This window comes from Peromyscus maniculatus, chromosome 14 (assembly GCF_049852395.1).
Source record: "Peromyscus maniculatus bairdii isolate BWxNUB_F1_BW_parent chromosome 14, HU_Pman_BW_mat_3.1, whole genome shotgun sequence".
NCBI classification, from domain to species: domain Eukaryota; kingdom Metazoa; phylum Chordata; class Mammalia; order Rodentia; family Cricetidae; genus Peromyscus; species Peromyscus maniculatus.
In genome coordinates, this window is record NC_134865.1 from 38,808,542 (window position 1) to 38,827,935 (window position 19,394).

The 19,394-nt window shown below is 37.9% G+C and overlaps 1 protein-coding gene across 4 annotated transcripts in view; it reads left to right on the top strand.

Annotated features, from left to right (window-relative positions):
* The window catches only part of Prkar2b (protein kinase cAMP-dependent type II regulatory subunit beta), a 106,397-nt gene extending 96,795 nt beyond the window's left edge, over positions 1-9,602 (top strand). For all 4 annotated transcript variants that reach the window (XM_006989527.4, XM_042260732.2, XM_042260733.2 and 1 more), the window contains exons 8-11: positions 2,147-2,221; positions 4,497-4,562; positions 4,666-4,804; positions 7,409-9,602. In XM_006989527.4, coding sequence (XP_006989589.1) covers positions 2,147-2,221; positions 4,497-4,562; positions 4,666-4,804; positions 7,409-7,542 — 414 coding nt within the window. In that variant the 3' untranslated portion in view covers positions 7,543-9,602. The remainder of the gene's footprint in view (positions 1-2,146; positions 2,222-4,496; positions 4,563-4,665; positions 4,805-7,408) is intronic.
* Positions 9,603-19,394: the final 9,792 nt, after the last annotated feature.

Genomic DNA, 19,394 nt, shown 5'->3' on the forward strand with positions numbered 1-19,394 from the left:
AGTTTCTTCTCCACCTATACACACTTACTTGGTATGTGAACATTTGAAATATGAATCAAACCTATTTCAAATATCAGGTCCGTAAGTACTATCTACATGCCAGTACCTCCTAAAATTGTCATCACTATCCACTACTTATTTAACATCTTCTGTCAGATACCTGTGCACGTCCTAACCTGGACCAGATGCCTCAAATACTCCTCTTGGCTTTCTGTCCTACTTTTGTATCACTGTGATAAGATACCCTGACCAGGCAATTTATAAAAGAAAGCATTTAATAAATTGGGCCTGCCATTCTCGAGTCCATGATAATGGAGCAAAGACATGGCAGCAGGAACAGCTGAGAGCTTACATTTGGATCCACAGATATGAGACAGAAGGCACACAGAGAATAAATAGCCTAGTCTTTTGAAAGCTCAAAGCCTTCCCCCAATGACACTCCAGCAAGGTTAAACTTCCTAATCCTATCCAAGCAGTGCCACCAACTGGGAACCTATGGGTGTCATTCTTATTAAAATCACTAGACTTCTCTTCATCTTAGAAGGCATTGTCTTTGCCATTCTGTTGTCTCAGGGCAGAAACTTGGGAGTTAGCACCCACTCAGCTCTCCCCACCAGCGGTCAAAGTGTTGACAATCTTCTCTATCCTGTCTTCAGAATATCTGTAACACTCAGTCATTTTCCATTACCTTCACCAGTATCACCTTCTGTCTGTATCATCACTACCCCTGCATGGCTTTTATCACCCACCTACAGGGTCCTGTGAGTCTAGACCATCCCAGTCTTTCGTGATCAACCCTCCAGGACAGGATAACTTTGGAGGCCACTGAGGACCTGCCCAGTGTCCTGCCCCTAGTCTGTGTCCTTCTGACAACATTCTAACTGCTCCACATTTACCCTGCCAGCGACACTAGCCTCTTGCTGTTGCACAAACAAGCCAGCCCTCACCTCAGACCTGTGTACTTGTGTCTGCCTAGAACAACCTCCTGCACAGCTCCATGGCTCTTCCATGAATCTCCTTCATTTCTTAGCCCAATGTCTTCTCAATGAGACCAGTTGTTTCTTATTTTTAAGGGCAGACACTTATGAAAGAATTGTTACCTTAAGAATTCAGCTTTGCCATAAATTCATTGTTAATTGTTTTTTCTAGACATTTTATAAAGCCTCATTTCTGAACACTCTTGAAAGTGGTTATAGAGAAATAGGTGTGCGTACTTTGGGTTGATACCTGGGAGACCCTTGGCCGTAGTGGAATGCACAGGCAGTTGGTCTTCTCAGCAGCTCCTGTCCTCAAGTGGAACACACCAGGGAGGCAGTCTAGTCAGATGGAGGCATGGGACATGACAAAAAGCAAATTGGGAAACATGTGCTCCCTCTAGGGAACAGCTGCCGTTCCTCCATAACTTTATTGCTGCCGTATGGAGATTTGGGCTGGGAGTTTCTGAGTCTTCTGGTATTTTACAAAAAACTAGAGATACAAATTTTTCTATTTCAGAATTCTAACAGTTAATGTAATAATCAAACAAGCAAACACTGTTTAGTTTATTTAGCAGTATAGGCTACCCCTTTAAACATGTAAAATAGGTAAGGTTACCTAATTGGTCTGTGTATTACCCACGGTTCTCTAGAGGAAGAGAGAATTTATATAATACATATATTATATATGCTGATATGTAACATATTACCTATGTGCCCATGGTGAATATGTAATATATAGTACATATATTTGTATATGGCAATTTATTAGAATGGCTTACAGGCTCTGGTACCGCTAGATCAATAATAGCTGCCTACTAGTGAAAAATTTAAGACTCCAGTAGTTGTTCAATCCATGAGGCTGGGTGTCTCAGTTGGTCTTTGTCTATGACAGAGTCCTGAAGAAGCGGGTTCTAGTACCAGGGAAGGAGATGCCTTCTTCCCTGTCCTTTCTATAGGCCGCAGCAGCAGTCAGATTAAAGGTGGGTCTTCCCACTGCAAAGGATTAAAAGAGGGTCTTCCCACTTCAACTGATTTAATTAAGGAAAAAAAAAATCCCTCACAGGTGTACTCAGCCATTTCAGTTTTAGTTAATTCCAGATGTAGTTTAGTTGACAACCCAGAACAGCCATTACAGTCTGTTTCTTTCTAATATTGTATTTTCTTTGTAGGTTTCTGAACGCCTGAAGGTGGTAGATGTGATCGGCACCAAAGTTTACAATGATGGAGAACAGATCATTGCTCAGGTATGATACCATGTCAGTCAGTTTAGGGGTACATTCAGGAATGTCTTAGAAATCTTGTTAAACTTTGTTTTTATAATTAGTGTGCAATATTGGATTAGATGAATATTACTTCTACCAAACAACTTACTAAAAATCCTTTTACAGCCAGTAAGTAATTTGAATGTTTTTGTTTATATAATTTACTCCTAATGAATATGCATTAAACTGTTACCTGACTTTCTGAGTAGTTTTACAATTTGTAACATGAAATTCACATGTGTAGTAGGAATAAGATGTCATATGTAAAAGGGGGAAACTGGTGGCTATCCCATGAAATTACTAAGAATCCAGATCCATTGTTTTGCATGATCTGTTCTCGAGACCCTCTGAGGCCACTTTCAGATAACATTCACTGAGAAGATCTCACATCGCACCATATCCAAGCATTGAATATGTTAATAAAAATCTTCTAGTCCTCATGCTTTTCTGATATTTCAGTGGGAAACCAATTGTGTACAGTGCCTCAGTCAGCCAGAGAGCCTAGAGAGTAGGCTTTGTAGACAGTTGAAACATGCACATGACTTGAGGGGATTGGATTTCTAATATTCTGTGGTTGTTGTTTTTTTTAATCACAACAGTCTATGGTACTATTCTGTTTGAATTATTGTCTCTTCCTTTACATGTGAAATAAGATTCAAGTGCTGTTTGAAGAAAAGACCATTGTTTAGAAGGCAAATAAGTATCTTTCTATCCCTATCCCTACCCCATGCACACATACAGACATGTTGTCAAATGTCAGGAAAAGTAAAATCAAATTAGAGAGTGTTAAATGGGAAGTAGCAAAGTCTGGCATGCTTTTCAGATGCTTAAGTTGATTTGGGAGTTGGTTGTTGGTTGAATCCAGGATCTCATCATACATGCTAAGCATGTATGTTACCACTGAGCTACAGCCCCAGGCTCTTAAATGCTTCTTTGTAACTTTTTTATTCTGGAAAAAAAAAAGATTACAAAAAGTTGCACAAAAAGTCCTGGGAGTTTGCATAGACTCTCCACTCAGTTTCCCTGAGTCCATCTTCTGTCACTATTGCACTGAATCAGAACTAGGGAACAGACATTGGTGCAGCCCACAGACTGGACTCAGAGTTCATTGGAGTTTTCCCAACATTTGCAGCACATCTGCCCGGCAGCGGGTAGACCTATCAGGAGTCATAGAACTTCAGATTTTAGTGTGAAGCTCTTATAAAAACTTGATACGAAAATGAAAGAAGGGGCCTAGAGGTACAGCTTAAGGATAGACTGTATTGTTTGCATGTATGGGGCTCTGGGTTCATTCCCTAGCATTAAATAAATAATTAGCTATATTTTGAGTTAATTAAAGACACCATTACATACCCTGGCTTCATTCCCTAGCAAATAAATAGTTGAATTTTATTAAAGATGTCATTGCATACTGTTTTGAGCATCTGTAAATATATATCTATCCTATATTTTTAAAATGTAGGCCTAATATTTATTTTTGTGATATAATCTGTGGTTTTGTTTGAGGTCCTAGGGATAAAGGTAAAGGTCAGGCCCTTAGTGTGTTGGTTGTGATATCATCTCATGCTAAGTGTATAAATTGTACCAAAGAGGTTTGCAAATATTTGTGTTTCTCTGGATTCACAAAAATCTTCCATAATACCATTAATTTATTATAATATTTTGAGGGGGCAGCACTAGAAATCAAGAGTTTGTGCAAAATCTAGAAATACTGGGCTTTTAGTTAGACGTGGCATTAGACTTTTCAGTCTAGCAGTCTTTTCAGAGCCTGGAAGTCCATTGGCTGTGGGCATCCATTGCCTCTGAATGTTCCCAGGTTGTCTGCTCCTGGCTGGTCACTGTGCTAATGAGAGTTACTTTAGGGGGCACAGGGAGCATGTTGCTGCTTTCCAGGAAGCAGAGAATGTACTGACTGAGCTGCGGATGGAAGGTGCTGCCGGGACACACAGCTGTGCTGTCCTTCTGTGGGTACAGTTCAGCACAAAATTCAGGGCCAGATTCCTAATACAAACAACCTAGCCCAGGTTATTTGCCATATTTTCTGGTAGAGACTGTAAAAACATTATTTCAAATGGTTTTACAAATAAAAGTGTTGTTACATAATTATCAGTTGTAACCTCTGAATGTGGAAGATGAAATAGTCTCTTCAGTATGACTTTACTTACAGACTAGAATCTATAAGCTGGCTTCAGGGCACAATTTCAGGGTTGCTATGGAATTTTCATTTTCACTCTACATTTTTGTTTTCTTTTAATAGGGAGATTTGGCAGATTCTTTTTTCATTGTAGAATCTGGAGAAGTGAAAATTACTATGAAAAGAAAGGTAAACTTTTATCAGTCCTAAAATTCCTCATATTAGCAAGGAAAATAATGGATTTTTTAATGATGTTAGACTTAAATGTAATTCATTCCAATTGCCTTCTCAGGGTAAGTCAGAAGTGGAAGAGAATGGTGCCGTGGAGATTGCTCGGTGTTTTCGGGGACAGTACTTTGGGGAGCTTGCCCTGGTCACTAACAAACCACGAGCAGCGTCTGCACACGCCATCGGGACTGTCAAATGTTTAGGTGGGTCACAGTGGCGGGTCTGGTGTGTCTGTACTCCAGGCACTCAAGCCATCTGGGACATTTTATTGGATTCACAAGTGCTAAAGTCCTCACAAAATAGGACCAAGGTTTGGACTTACTTTAATTATTGAAATAAGAACTCCCAGTTAACAAGTTTTATATTTAACCTGTCAAGAAAATGCCACGTGTTGTGTCCCACAAAAGAGAAGTCTAAAACGACACTTTTTGTGAAGTTCATCATTAAGCTCTGCTGGGAAGTTGGAATGTCAGTGAAAACTGCAGTCATCCTCCTGCCGGGATGGGGTTCAGGTCGGTTGGAGCACAATCGATGGCTGTTATTCAGCTACCAGGCAGCTTGGCAGAAATGCCACTTCCAGTTGGTATATACAGAGATTTTGTGTCTGAGAAGTCACTCAAATAGTGAAAACATAGTTCAGAAAATAGTAACATAAATGACATTTAAAAAATTGATCCAACAATAATTATCCTCTGCATGTTCCTCACAATTCAAAAAGGTAAAAGTTAGTTTCAGTGATTTTTAAGATTGGCAAGGCTTGTCAGAATTAATTCTTTACAGAGTCACTTTGTAAAAGGTTTTCAATAAGTGCAATATTAGAAAAATGATACTTTGGTGAAAGAGAAGGCAAAACTGACAGATTCTTCTCACAGCTGTTGACTGTAAGATAAAGGTGATGTGAGAGAAGCTGCTTATTTTATTCTGTGGTAACTGTATTAAAGGCAGTGGGAGAAATGCAGGAAGTATAGAAAATCCGGGGAAAGCTAAGGTACACCCATGTCCTCACCATCTGCCCATGTTTCCACTGTGATAATTCCTTTTTGTTTGATTTGCATGAGTTTTCCACTATAGGAATTTTATTACTACATCAAATTTTGACATTCCATTAGGTAAATATATACACAATAAATTATCTAATCACTCACTGGTAAATGTTTATGAGCTTTGGGTCTAGTTTGTATACATATATATGCAGAGGTGATTCTTACTTTTTCCTTAGAAATGGTCTTCTGACTAGGTCTTTTAAAATGATTTTCTTTAATTAGTACGTATTACTTGTATAAAGTTGTAACATTTTCATGAGCAGCATGTGCTTTGCATATTCACCATAATTACCTTCTCCTTCTCCCTGTTGGTCCCATTCTACTTTTCAAATAGCCTCCTTCCACTTTCATTGTTGTTCTTTTTTTGTTTGTTTTTGTTTTTGGTTTTTTTTTTAGATTTTACTCCTTCAACTGAAGAAAGACATACAGTGTCTGCTTCACTTAACGTGATTTTTCCAAGCTTTGTTTTTCTGCAAATGTTACAATATCTTTTTCTTTATGGCTGAGTAACACTGCGTTGTGTATATACATTTACTCTTTCCATTTGTTGATGGACACTTAGACTGATCACATAACTTGGCTGTTGTGAATAGTGCTGCAATATACACAGGCAGGTGTATATCTCTATTGTATGCTGCTCACTTTGGCTCCTTAGACATATGCTTAGGAGGGTGGCGCCTGGAGAAAATGGTGGGTCTAGTTCTATTTAGTGAGGAATTTATATACCAATTTGCTAGTGCCTACATTAATCTGTAATCTTATCACCTGTGGACAAGGCTTCTATTCTTCAAGAGGCCTTGTCAACTTTTGTTGTTTCTTGATGTGGCTGCTTGACTGGGGTGAGATGGAAATCTCAATATAGTCATGATCTTGCATTTCTCAGATGACTGTTTTTATGTATTTATTGGTTACTTGTTTTGAAAAGTAGTTCATTTGCCTATTTAATGACTCAATACATACAGGCCACTTTTATTTTTTCTAATGTGCCTGCCTGCTATACCATGCAAGAATGGCCATAAAGCCTTATAAAACCTACCTTTTTTAACCTGTGCAAATTTGACAGAGAGATTTTAATATGTTAAGCAGTATACTATAACCTCAATTTTAAAATTTTTATGAGACAGCCAGGTCTGGTATCTCCTGTCTGTAATTCCAGTACCTGAAGTGGGATGATCATAAATTCAAGGCCAGTTTATTCAAAGTCAGTGTGAACTGCATAATCAGGCTGTCTCAAAACAAAAATTGCAAAATAGAAAATGCATGAGGCAAAGTGATGCATGTATTGGTAGGGCAGAAAAAAGCACTGTGTTGATCATGATTTTGAATTGCATAGACAATGGTATAAAAGTGTATATATAAATCTTCGCAGCATATCATACACTCTGAGAATTGGGTAAGAAACATTCTTGTACCACTTTTGAAGGTTTTGTGTTTATTTTTGAAAGCTCTGAGGCCGTACCATGTTAGGTTTTCATTTCCTCAGCATGGGTCAGGCTCCTTCCACCAACTTCACCTCAGGACTGTCATCTGTCGAAGCATCCCACACTGTAACCAGAGAAGGTCCTGTTTCCTTTCTGAAGTGGAACATTTTCACCTTTATTTTCTCTCATTTTTTTATAATATCTATCTAAAAATTCTCTTGCATTGTTAATATATCAAAACTGCAAAATCATAGTAGAATATCATAGTAGAAAGCAATAGCTTATGAATTTCTGAGTTATGCAAGGAATGGTATTTTTAATTTATTTTTTTCTTTTCTCTTAGCCATGGATGTGCAAGCATTTGAAAGGCTTTTGGGACCTTGCATGGAAATTATGAAAAGGAACATCGCCACCTATGAAGAACAATTAGTTGCACTGTTTGGAACAAACATGGATATTGTTGAGCCCACTGCATGAAGCAAAAGTACAGAGCAGAAAGAGCATTAGTGAGACAGTTATGCCTAGTGGTTAGTCCACTGAGAATGTGTTCGTGTAGATGCCAAGCATTTTCTGTGATTTCAGGTTTTTCCTTTTTTAAACAAAAAACATTTACAATGTATCAGTAAACAGTAGTGATTTAATAGTCAATAGGCTTTAACATCACTTTCTAATGGGTAGTTCATTAAAAAAATCAACATATTCATAAAAATGACTTTCAATTCCATAAAATTATTTGAAAGATTTATTCAAATGGTTATAATATATTGAAAGCATACATGTTTAAGAAGATAATTAAAAGATGTAATCATAGGCCAATCTATGTGTTTGGATTATTCAAATATCAAGTTAGTGACTATCCCATTTAAGAGGGAAGTTGGTAGTGACTCATGCGATCAAGCATGGCATCATTCTTTTTATAATTCATCATACAGTAAAATGTCAGTCATTTCATTTTCTGGCTTGATAAGTTGTGTGTTAGCCTTGGCCTATTGGTGAAATGGTATAAAACATCATATGCAATTTTAAAATTTTTTGTATTTTTGCAATAAAGTACATTTCGACTTCTTTGACAAATGTCAGTGAGTAGCCTACATAATTGAGTGCTTTTGAGGTGTGGCAACTTAGTCATTATAATTGGGCAAAGAGTCTTTTGAGATGAAAGCATAAATGCATTTTTCTGTCGTCTTTTTTTTTTTCCCCTCAAGACAAGGTTTCGCTGTGTAACCCTGGCTGTCCTGGAACTCACCCTGTAGATCATCAGGCTGGCCTCAAACTCAGAGAGATCCCGCCTGCATCTGCCTCTTGAGTGATGGGATGAAAGGTGTGTGCCACCACCGCCCAGTCCATAGATGCATTTCTCATCATCAAATATATAGTATCACTGCTTCCTTTTTTATTTTGCAACCCCTGTATTCTTTATAAATTGCTTGACATTTAGTGTGACAAAGATTTTTTAAAAGCTATTTAAACTTAATCTGACATTTTTTTTGTACTCTGAATGTTCTGAATTTTATATTTAGAAAAAGGAAAACTTTCCTATTAAAAAATCATTTGGGATTCTTATCCACATGCCCATGGGATATTCTGTGCCCATGGCCATGTTTTATTTTTATTTTTATTTTTTTTGTTCTTCCTTGTCACCAACCAGCAAGCTCATTGATCAGCAGCCAATCAAGTGTTTTATCTTTTCCAACCCTCAAAAACTACCACAGTGGTGGAAATAAGTTTATATATAAGCAAAGCCATACATAATGATTAATGAAATTTCTGTCTACACTACATATCATTAGGCCTTGTCCTTAGCTTTAAAGTCAACACAGAGTTAAAAGTACACAAAGTACAAAATTTTATTAGGTTTTCTTTGGTCACTTATATACTTATTTTTATGCCAGATAACGATGAATTCTTATGTACAACCAAAGCAATATACTTTTACATGACTTTCAGGCCCCATGACCAAATATCTAGAGACTAATTCTCACCAGTTATTCACCTTTAAATGGGTAATTTCATTTTGGGAAACGTGTTCTAAGGAACAGAGGATCTATATATGTGCAATTCATCTATGGCTGTTGTGATCTTATAAGGGAATGTTTTTAGTCCTACTTGTACATGAAAACATGGCTAGAATGTTAATTGGATAATGCATAAACAAGTTAAAGTATGTAAACTATAGCTTTAGCCATGTTTTAAAAATTTTATTTTTGCAAAAATCTGTCTTTAGGGAAAAGAGCTCTCTCTACATGAAGGTAACATGTTTTCAAAAGCCATGTGTTAAACAAGGAAAAATTCCAAAAACAGAAAAACCAGAAAAAAGCCACCCAAATTCCTGGTTCATCATTCTGTGTTCTTTATTCACTATTCTGAGTTCTCTTCTGTTGCATTGCATAAGCTAATTGTTAATGTTCATGGAACAGTAAACAAATGCCTGTTAAATAAAGAACTCCAACCAAGGCTATAAATGCCAGTTACATTATTTTCAGTATTGTCGGTTATATTTAAAATTTACTTATAATAAAGCACACTTTTATAATAAATGTTTTAAGCATTGTTTTCTTTATTGTGGCTTGTCTGGTGTATAAATGTAACAAAAATCATGAGATATGGCCTATGGAAATTATAATCCCATGGCATATAGCAGTAAGAAAGTATGGTTTTTGCATGATTGTAGGTCTCGGTAAGATTTTAAACTACTGATTAAATTTTTAACTATTGTGGTATGTTGCACATTATTTTGGTCATTTAGAGTAACCAAATACCTGGGGAATTTATGTGTAAAACTTTCTAATTAAAACAGCTCAAATTTGGCTTGTGGATGTCATTATTAAATCACCAATGAGGAATCTTACTTCTTGGGAATTCCTTGATGAAGTTTCCACTCAAAGATGGCACCTCTTAAGTACACCTGTGGCTAGGAAAGTGTTGAGAATCTGTCCTGGAGAACAAGATTCTTCATTTTGTCTTAAGTAAGATTAGAAGGGTATTGTGTTTCTTGCTTATCGTATGAATTAGGGCTTAGCCCCTATATTTTAACAAAAATACTACCTGCAATAGAAGTTGGATAAATATATTTGGGTTACTGTTAACATTGGCTACTAAGCCATGTAAAATGTTTTATGTGGAGAGTTTCAATGAAAAACTTGTGATTTTACTGAGAAGTGTAAGAATCAGAAGTATGTGGAATTGTCTTTATTTTCAAAGTATGTTTAACAATACAGATAACTTCTTTGACAAATGTTAAGATAACTTTCTGTGGTCCTAAAATACTGTAAGCATGGAGGGATTGCTCTGGGCCTTTGTTAGGCAGCTGATGAGCTTTCACAGCTAAATAAAATGCTAACACTCCAGAGAGAGACATGGAATGCTGGTTCCCAAAGTTAATAGTGAGGTGAGGCACACACTAAAGGAAGAAAACTGTATTAGGGATTTAGACAGTTTTACCTGTTCCAGAATAATTTTACAGGCAGTAAAACTGGCTAAACAAAGAAAAGTATAGTTGTATTCACAAATATTTTAAAAAATGTATTACCAGGCAGTGGTGGCGCATGCCTTTGATCCCAGCACTTGGGAGGCAGAGGCAGGCAGATCTCTGAGTTAGAGGCCAGCTTGGTCTACAGAGTGAGATCCAGGACAGCCAGAGATATACAGAGAAACCCTGTATCAGAAGGAAAAAAAAAACCTAAATAAATAAATCCTAACATTGTAACTCATGAATTGTGAAAATGTAAGCAGCCAAATATACTAGTTATTTTCAGAAGACCTGCGAGTACCCAGCAGTAACCACAAGATTATCTCTGTTCACTTTGCACACCAAGGAGAATCCATTTTCACCCAGACTGTGGTACGTCCATGGCAGACTCACGAAGAATCCTTTCTTGTCAAAATTTTGGCCTATAACCCAATTAATATCAGTTAAAAGCCTAGTCTTATATAATGTAGAGTCAATTTTGAGAGGAAAAATTTTTACTAACAAATGTGGGTCTTTATTTTTTGCATATGTTAAGTTTACAAACCTAAAACTTCCCTAGAAATCTTTAGTAAGCATCTGTCACCTAAATATGGTGGGCTGTGGTGATCTATGACACAGGATTTATCATTTATATTAAAATGAAGTGCCGTTTTAGTGTGGTTTCTTCAGATTTTGATTTAACTATAGCCTGAATCTTGCCATTCTCTTAAATATAAACATGACACTACAAAGTGGTATGTAGGTACATATGGAATACACACATAGGTGTACATACATTTATACATACATTGTTAGCACCATTTATAGTTGTGTCATAGTAGCATGTTAGTACATTTTTTACTTTTAACTGAAAACAAAAATGACCTTTTTTTCCCTATGCACAAGGAAAAGTTAAAGAACCAATAACAAGATGCGCCTTGGTCATTTCCTGTCCCTTCCATTTGCCTTTCCTTAGTAGATATATATTTATTTTAGTAGAATACAGCAAGTGTACCAATACCCATGGTGAATGGGACACAGATGCCTTTCTAGAACTCCAATCTTCTCTATGAGCTCCCATAATGTAGTTTCATCCATTTATTTATAAAGGAAGTCCTCTCTTAAATGGTGCAGGGATGAAGGTGTAGTGCTCTTAACCAGCCAAGCCTCCCCCCACCCGAAAAATTAAAATGTATGGGTGAGATGGCCTGAGTCTAATCCCTAGGACCCACAGGTGTTAGGAATAAGCCAGGCACACGAATGCACACACACAAACATGCGCACAAAAAAGAAAAAAACTGCACAGATTGAGCAAACTGGGCAACTGAGAACATTTGGTGTCCAGCTGCTAAGTTCTCAACCCTGCACTGGGTGCAACATCCTGATACAAAACCCTGAATTATCTCCATTACCTAATTTTGGCTTCTACAGACTTGATCTTGCTATGAAGCCTCAGGTGGCCCGGAACTTAAGCATCCTTCTACTTCTGCCTCCTTAGTGCTTGGGTTATGGGGCTTTATTATTGGTGAAATTATTAAGGCCACTCCACATAGTTAAAAGGAAGATTTATTTAGTGGGTGACTTACAAATGAAGGGATAGGTAGATCGTGGGGGGGTCTGGGGAAGGTGTATCGCAGTCCAGCGGTGTTCTCTGGAGCTCTGCTCGGTCAACCTCCACCGTCTAGGGTCCAGGAACAGAGAGAGCGCTCGCCCATCCAACTCTCAGGTCTCCAGATGTCTCCCCTGGCCCCGCCTCGTAGGTGTGACAGTTGCCAGAGTCTCAATGGGGGTTGGAACTTCCAGATCCAAGCTGGAACGGCTACCCACTACACTCTATCTGCCCTGCCTGACCTGACTTTTCTTTGTGAAGTGCTGGGGATCTAACCCCAGGGCAAGCACTCTACCACTTATTTCATTTCCAGCCTGTAACATTTTATATTTAGTGTGAAAAGGCTTTAAAAGAAGAGAAATTTAGTCGAAATATTGAAGTTACTTTTAATCCTTCATCTTCCTTTTCTGTCCTAACTGGACACCAACCTATATCTTTCTGATCAACAAGAGAATCAACTGCACAACTAACTGCACTGGAAGTTTACCTGCCTCTTCTAGGCTAGCATTTAGTACAAGTGTACTTTACATGACTATATTCTTGAAATGTGAACAAATAATTTCTTTCCCCCCATCTTGAGACAGCCTCACTATGCTGCTCTGTGCACTCTTGGATTCAAGCCATCTTTCCACCTCAGCCTCCCAGCAGGTGGGACTATCGACAAGCGCCACTCATCTCTATCACAAATGACAATTTTAGGACTGGCATATTTTAATTATTTTAAGATAAGTGTCCACTATAAAAATATTGTTCCTTGTTCATATCAGCATTGTTTGTAATAGCCAGAACCTGGAAACAACCTAGATGTCCTTCAACTGAAGGATGGATAAATAAAATGTGGTACATATACACAAAGGAATACTACTCAGCAGAGAAAAACAATGACATCATGAGGTTTGTAAGCAAATGGATGGATCTAGAAAAAAATCATCCTGAGTGAGGTAACCCAGACTCAGAAAGACAAACATGGTATATACTCACTCATAGGAGGATACTAGATGTAAAACAAAGATGACTAGACTGCTACTCACAACTCCAATCTAGAAAACAGGACCCCAAGAAAGACACAGGGATCACCCAATGGCAGAGAAATGGATGAGATCTACATGAACAACCTGGACGTGAGTGGGGGTAATGAAGGGCAAGGGTCAAGGGAGAGAGAGCTTAGGGGAGCGGGAGATCCCAGCTGGATCAAGAACAGAGAGGGAGAACAAGGAATAAGAGACCATGATAAATGAAGACCCCATGGGAATAGGAAGAAGCAAAGTGCTAGAGAGGTGCCCAGAAATCCACCAAGATACTTCCACAATAGACTACTGGCAATGGTCAAGAGACAGCCCGAACTGACCTACTCTGGTGATAGGATGGCCAAACACCCTAATTGTCGTGCTAGAAACCTCATCCAATGACTGAGGGAACCGGATGCAGAGATCCAGGGCCAGGCCCCAGGTGGAGCTCCAGGAATCCAACTGGCCAGAAGGAGGAGGGTTTGTATGATCGAGAATTGTTGAGACCAAGGTTGGAAAAAGCACAGGGACAAATAGCCAAATGAATGGAAACACATGAACTATGAACCAATAGCTGAGGAGCCCCCAACTGGATCAGGCCCTCTGGATAAGTAAGACAGTTGATTAGCTTGATCTGTTTGGGAGGCATCCAGGCAGTGGGACTGGGACCTGTCCTCAGGGCATGTGCTGACTGTTTGGAACCTGGGGCCTATACAGGGACACTTGGCTCAGCCTGGGAGGAGGGGACTGGACCTGCCTGGAGTGAATCTACCAAGTTAAACTCAATCCTCAGGGGAGTCTTTGCCATGGAGGAGATGGGAATGGGGGGGGGGGGGACGGGAGGGGAGAGAACAAAGGAATCTGTGGCTGATAGGTAAAATTAAATTAAATTAAATTATAAAATAAAATTTAAAAAAAGAATATTGTTCTTTAAGTGTTCTTTAAAGTGCCACTAGAATATTGTCAACACTTCAAAACTTTAGAGAATTATGACCATCTATATGATGGTGTTAAGGTGTGATAATGAGATACATATTCTGTTTGCATGATTGACATGGTGAAGGAGACAAAAACAGTATTTAACACAGCTGGAAGCTGAGTGTCTTATTAGAAATGCTGGGAACTAGAATAATTTAATTATTATATACTAACATTAGTATATAATAATATTATTAAACTATTTAAAGTTTATGATCTTTTTTGGAATTTGGAGTATTTACATGCTTTAATCATGAAGTAGTGCTAATTTGAAGATGTGAGATCCAGAAAGTGCTGGAATCTGAAAAATGAGAGCTGACATAATGCTCAGAGTTTCAGCACTTAGGAGTTGTTGATTAACGGTGTTTAGCATGTAATGGCTACACAGAGGAAGCAGCCTTTAAAGAACATAGAAAGTATTTTCAAAAGTCCATGTTCAAAACAGCACATGACATATTAGAAATCCACACTGCTTATTTCCCCTTAACTTGTTATTCATTGTTTATCAGATACCTACTTAATTGCTTATTTGCCAGACAAAAAGATGGTTACAGAGATGAAGAGTAACAGAAAAGGAAGTGATGGGGTAGCTGTGAGAGGAGGATGCACTGTTAATAAAAGTATTAGTTTATTAGTAGAATACTATGAAAGCTGTGAACATACATACACAACAGTTTGTATAAGCTATTCCTATGGTTTTAAATGTTCTTTATGAGACTTAATTATCCTTAAAATGAAGTACTTTTGGCTAGCAAATAAAAATGTATACAGAACCTCTGAACAGAACCATCAAAAATATTGTAAGAACTTCATTTTAAGTAGGTCAGAAAACAAGAATTATCCATTCTAAGCCGGGCGGTGGTGGCGCACGCCTTTAATCCCAGCACTTGGGAGGCAGAGCCAGGCGGATCTCTGTGAGTTCGAGGTCAGCCTGGGCTACCAAGTGAGTTCCAGGAAAGGTGCAAAGCTACACAGAGAAACCCTGTCTCGAAAAACCAAAAAAAAAAAGAATTATCCATTCTAGAAAATTTTCCACAAAAGACATAAGAATTGTTATTTCAGCTTGAGTTTATAAACCATATGTGAGATGAAACATTTTTTATTCACTACTCTTATTTCATTTATACCAAATTGAGCAAATATGCAAGAACTTTTGAGAGCAAATAATACCAAAAGTAGCAGTCTCCTCTATTTTCTGAGGGTACTCAACTTTATTCTTCTAGCCCAGTGGTTCTCAATCTTCCTAATGCAGAGACCCTGTAACACAGTTCCTCATATTGTGGTGACCCCCCCAATGATAAAATTATTTTTTCTTTTTAAAATTTTTAAAAAATTTTTATTTATTTATCCCCCCCCCCGCCTGCCCCGCCCCCAACCCCCAACCCCCACCCTCCCACCCCCGCCAGAGCTGAGGACCAAACTCAGGGCCTTTCACTTGCTAGGCAAGCGCTCTACCACTGAGCTAAATCCCTAACCCTATTTATTTTTCTATTATCAGTTTGATACAGTACAAATTCTTATCCTAATAGTGAAATGTTTCACTGAGGCTTTCCCAGTAATTGAGTAAAACCAAAACTTATTATAAGCCACAGTCATCCTAGGGTCCCCCCCTGCTATATAGCCTCCTTGGTTCTGTAGGTTGCAGTCTGATTGTTCTTTGCTTTATATCTAGTATCCACTTATGAGTACATACCATGTTTGTCCTTCTGGGTTTGGGCTACCTCACTCAGGATGATATTTTCTAGTTCCATCCATTTGCCTGCAAATTTCATGCTGTCATTGTTTTTCTCTGCTGAGTAGTACTCCATTGTGTATATGTACCACATTTTCTTAATCGATTCTTCAGTTGACAGGCATCTAGGTTGTTTCCAGGTTCTGGCTATTACGAATAGTGCTACCATGAACATAGTTGAGGATGTACCTTTGTGGTATGATTAAGCATTCCTTGGGTATATGCCCAAGAGTGGTATGGCTGGGTCTTGAGCTAGATCAATTCCCAATTTTCTGAGAAACCACCATACTGTTTTCCACAGTGGTTGTACAAGCTTGCATTCCCACCAACAGTGGAGGAGTGTTCCCTTTGCTCCACATCCTCTCCAACATTGACTGTCATTGGTGTTTTTGATCATAGCCATTCTGACAGATGTAAGGTGTTTTGATTTACATTTCTCTGATGATTAAGGATGTTGAGCATTTCTTTAAATGTCTTTCAGCCATTTGAGATTCTTCTTTTGAGAATTCTGTTTAGCTCTTTAGCCCATTTTTTAAATTGGATTGTTAAGTATGTTGATGTCTAGTTTCTTGAGTTGTTTTTTTTTTTTTTTTTTTTTTTTGGTTTTTTGCGACAGGGTTTCTCTGTGTAGCTTTGCACCTTTCCTGGAACTCACTTTGTAGACTAGGCTGGCCTCGAACTCACAGAGATCTGCCTGCCTCTGCCTCCCGAGTGCTAGGATTAAAGGCGTGTGCCACCACTGCCCGGCTCTTGAGTTCTTTATATACTTTGGAGATCAGTCCTCTGTAAGATGTGGGGTTGGTGAAGGTCTTTTCCCATTCTGTAGACTGTCTTTTTGTCTTATTGACTGTGTCTTTTGCCCTACAAAAGCTTCTCAGTTTCAAGAGGTCCCATTTGTTAATTGTTGTTCTCAGTGTCTTGTGCTGCTGGTGTTATATTTAGGAAGTGATCTCCTATGCCAATGTATTCAAGACTACTTCCGACTTTCTCTTCTATTAAGTTTAGTATAACTGGATTTATGTTGAGGTCTTTGATCCACTTTGACTTGAGTTTTTGCAGGGTGACACATATGGATCTATTTGTAATTTTTTTACATATTGACATCCAGTTATGCCAGCACCATTTGTTGAAGATACTTTCTTTTTTCCATTGTATAGTTTTAGCTTCTTTGTCAAAAATCAGGTGTTCATATGTGTGTGAACTAATGTCAGGGTCTTCAATTCGATTCCATTGGTCTGTATGTCAGTTTTTATGCCAGTACCAAGCTGTTTTTATTACTATATCTCTATAATAGAGCTTGAGGTCAGGGATGGTGATGCTTCCAGAGGTTGTTTTATTATACAGGATTCTTTTAGCTATCCTGGGTCTTTTGTTTTTCCATATGAAGGTGAGTATTTTTCTTTCCAAGTCTGTGAAGAATATACTATTTGAAGTTCTAGCTAGAGCAATAAGACAACAAAAAGAGATCTAGGGGATACAAATTGGAAAGGAAGAAGTCAAACTTTCACTATTTGCAGATGATATAATAGTCTACATAAGTGATGCAAAAAATTCTACCAGGAAACTCCTACAACTGATAAACACCTTCAGTAATGTGGCAGGATACAAGATCAACTCAAAAAAATCAGTAGCCCTCCTATACACAAATGATAAAAGGGCTGAAAAAGAAGTCAGAGAAACATCACTCTTTACAATAGTCACAAATAATATAAAATACCTTGAGATTACACTAACTAAACAATTGAAGGGCCTGTTTGATAAGAACTTTAAATCTCTAAAGAAAGAAATTGAAGAAGGTATCAGAAAATGGAAGGATCTCCCATGCTCATGGATAGGTGCTGTGGGATGGTCTGTATGTCAAATTGCTCTGATTGGTCAATAAATAAAACACTGATTGGCCAGTGGCCAGGCAGGAAATAGGTGGGACAAGGAGAGAGGAGAGTTCTGGGAAGGAGAAGGCTAAGGAGAGAGACACTACCAGCCGCTGCCATGACAAGAAGCATGTGAAGACACCGGTAAGCCACCAGCCACGTGGCAAGGTATAGATTTATGGAAATGGATTAATTTAAGATATAAGAACAGTTAGCAAGAAGCCTGCCACGGCCATATAGTTTGTAAGCAATATAAGTCTCTGTGTTTACTTGGTTGGGTCTGAGCGGCTGTGGGACTGGTAGGTGACAAAGAGTTGTCCTGACTGTGGGCAAGGCAAAAAAACTCTAGCTACAGATAGGTAGGATTAACATAGTAAAAATGGCAGTCTTACTAAAAGCAATCTACAGATTCAATGCAATCCCCATCAAAATCCCAACACAATTCTTCACAGACTTGGAAAGACAAAATTATTTTTATTGCAACTTCTAACTGTAATTTTTCTACTGTTGTGAATCACAATGTAAACATCTGATACGCATGATATCTGATATGTGATCCCCCAAAGGGGTTGCGACTCACAGGTTGAGAATCACTGCTTTAGACTATTAGCGCTTAAAAGTCCAAATGAAAATGAGTACATACAACTGTTATAGGATCCCTGTAATCAAATTTCTCGTGACCGTAGCAAGCTTAGCATCTAAATTTGAATCCCACTTTTCCCTACTCCCAGGACCTACATCTCTTCCACATCCCCTATTTCAATTCGAGACACAAATAATCTCAGTTATGTAAGCAAGAAACCCAACAATCTTTCTTGCTTCATCTTCTGTTGTTTCTTCTTCCCGATGGGTGTAAGGACAAGACCCTTACACATCAGCTGCCAAAGGTTTTGCCATAAAGGTCATCTGAACAAAATCTAAACTTTTAGTTGCATCATGAAGGATATGCAGTACATAATGATTCATTTCCACAATGATGCTCATTACCTTCTAGGCATTTCATTGCATGTGTTATAAGAATACTTTGAACTAAGTTAATTATAAAATAAATGTGTTTTCAAGCAGTAAGATAATATGGGGAGGCATTTGTGTGAGTTTAAATATTCTACCAAAAAGTTATCTGAAACTTTTGAACTATATGGTTTGGTCTTTTTCTCAGTTGTAGAATTTGTTGAACCGTTTGATAGTGAGAACAGTGATATCATGGATATTCAAGTAGATGTCATGTGGGCTTTCTCAGTTTTTGTTTGGCAAGTAGTAATTGTTCAAGATATGGTGGCATCCAGGGAATTTACTTATTTTCACCTCTGAATAGATGAGATAAGTTCTATGTAGAGGTTGTCTAATTTCTAAACTATTTTTAACCATCTTTAACCAACCAAAACTTGTTTATAACAATTGTTATAAATATTCAAATTGCTGATAATTTGATTTGAGATTCCCCCATATTTTTATTATATATTTTATGCATGTGTACAGTATACATACTAAGCAAGAGGAGGTATTAAAATGATTTTTAATGTTAATCTTGTCATAAAAACATCTGAAGATGACTGGCTATATATCTGTTTTAGTCAGAGCCTAACATATAAGGTTTTACTAAGGTCTTATTGGTCTTTATTTTGGTTCTTTTACTGGCTACTTTTTTTGATTGACCAAGAATTAATAATGTTCATGGTAAATA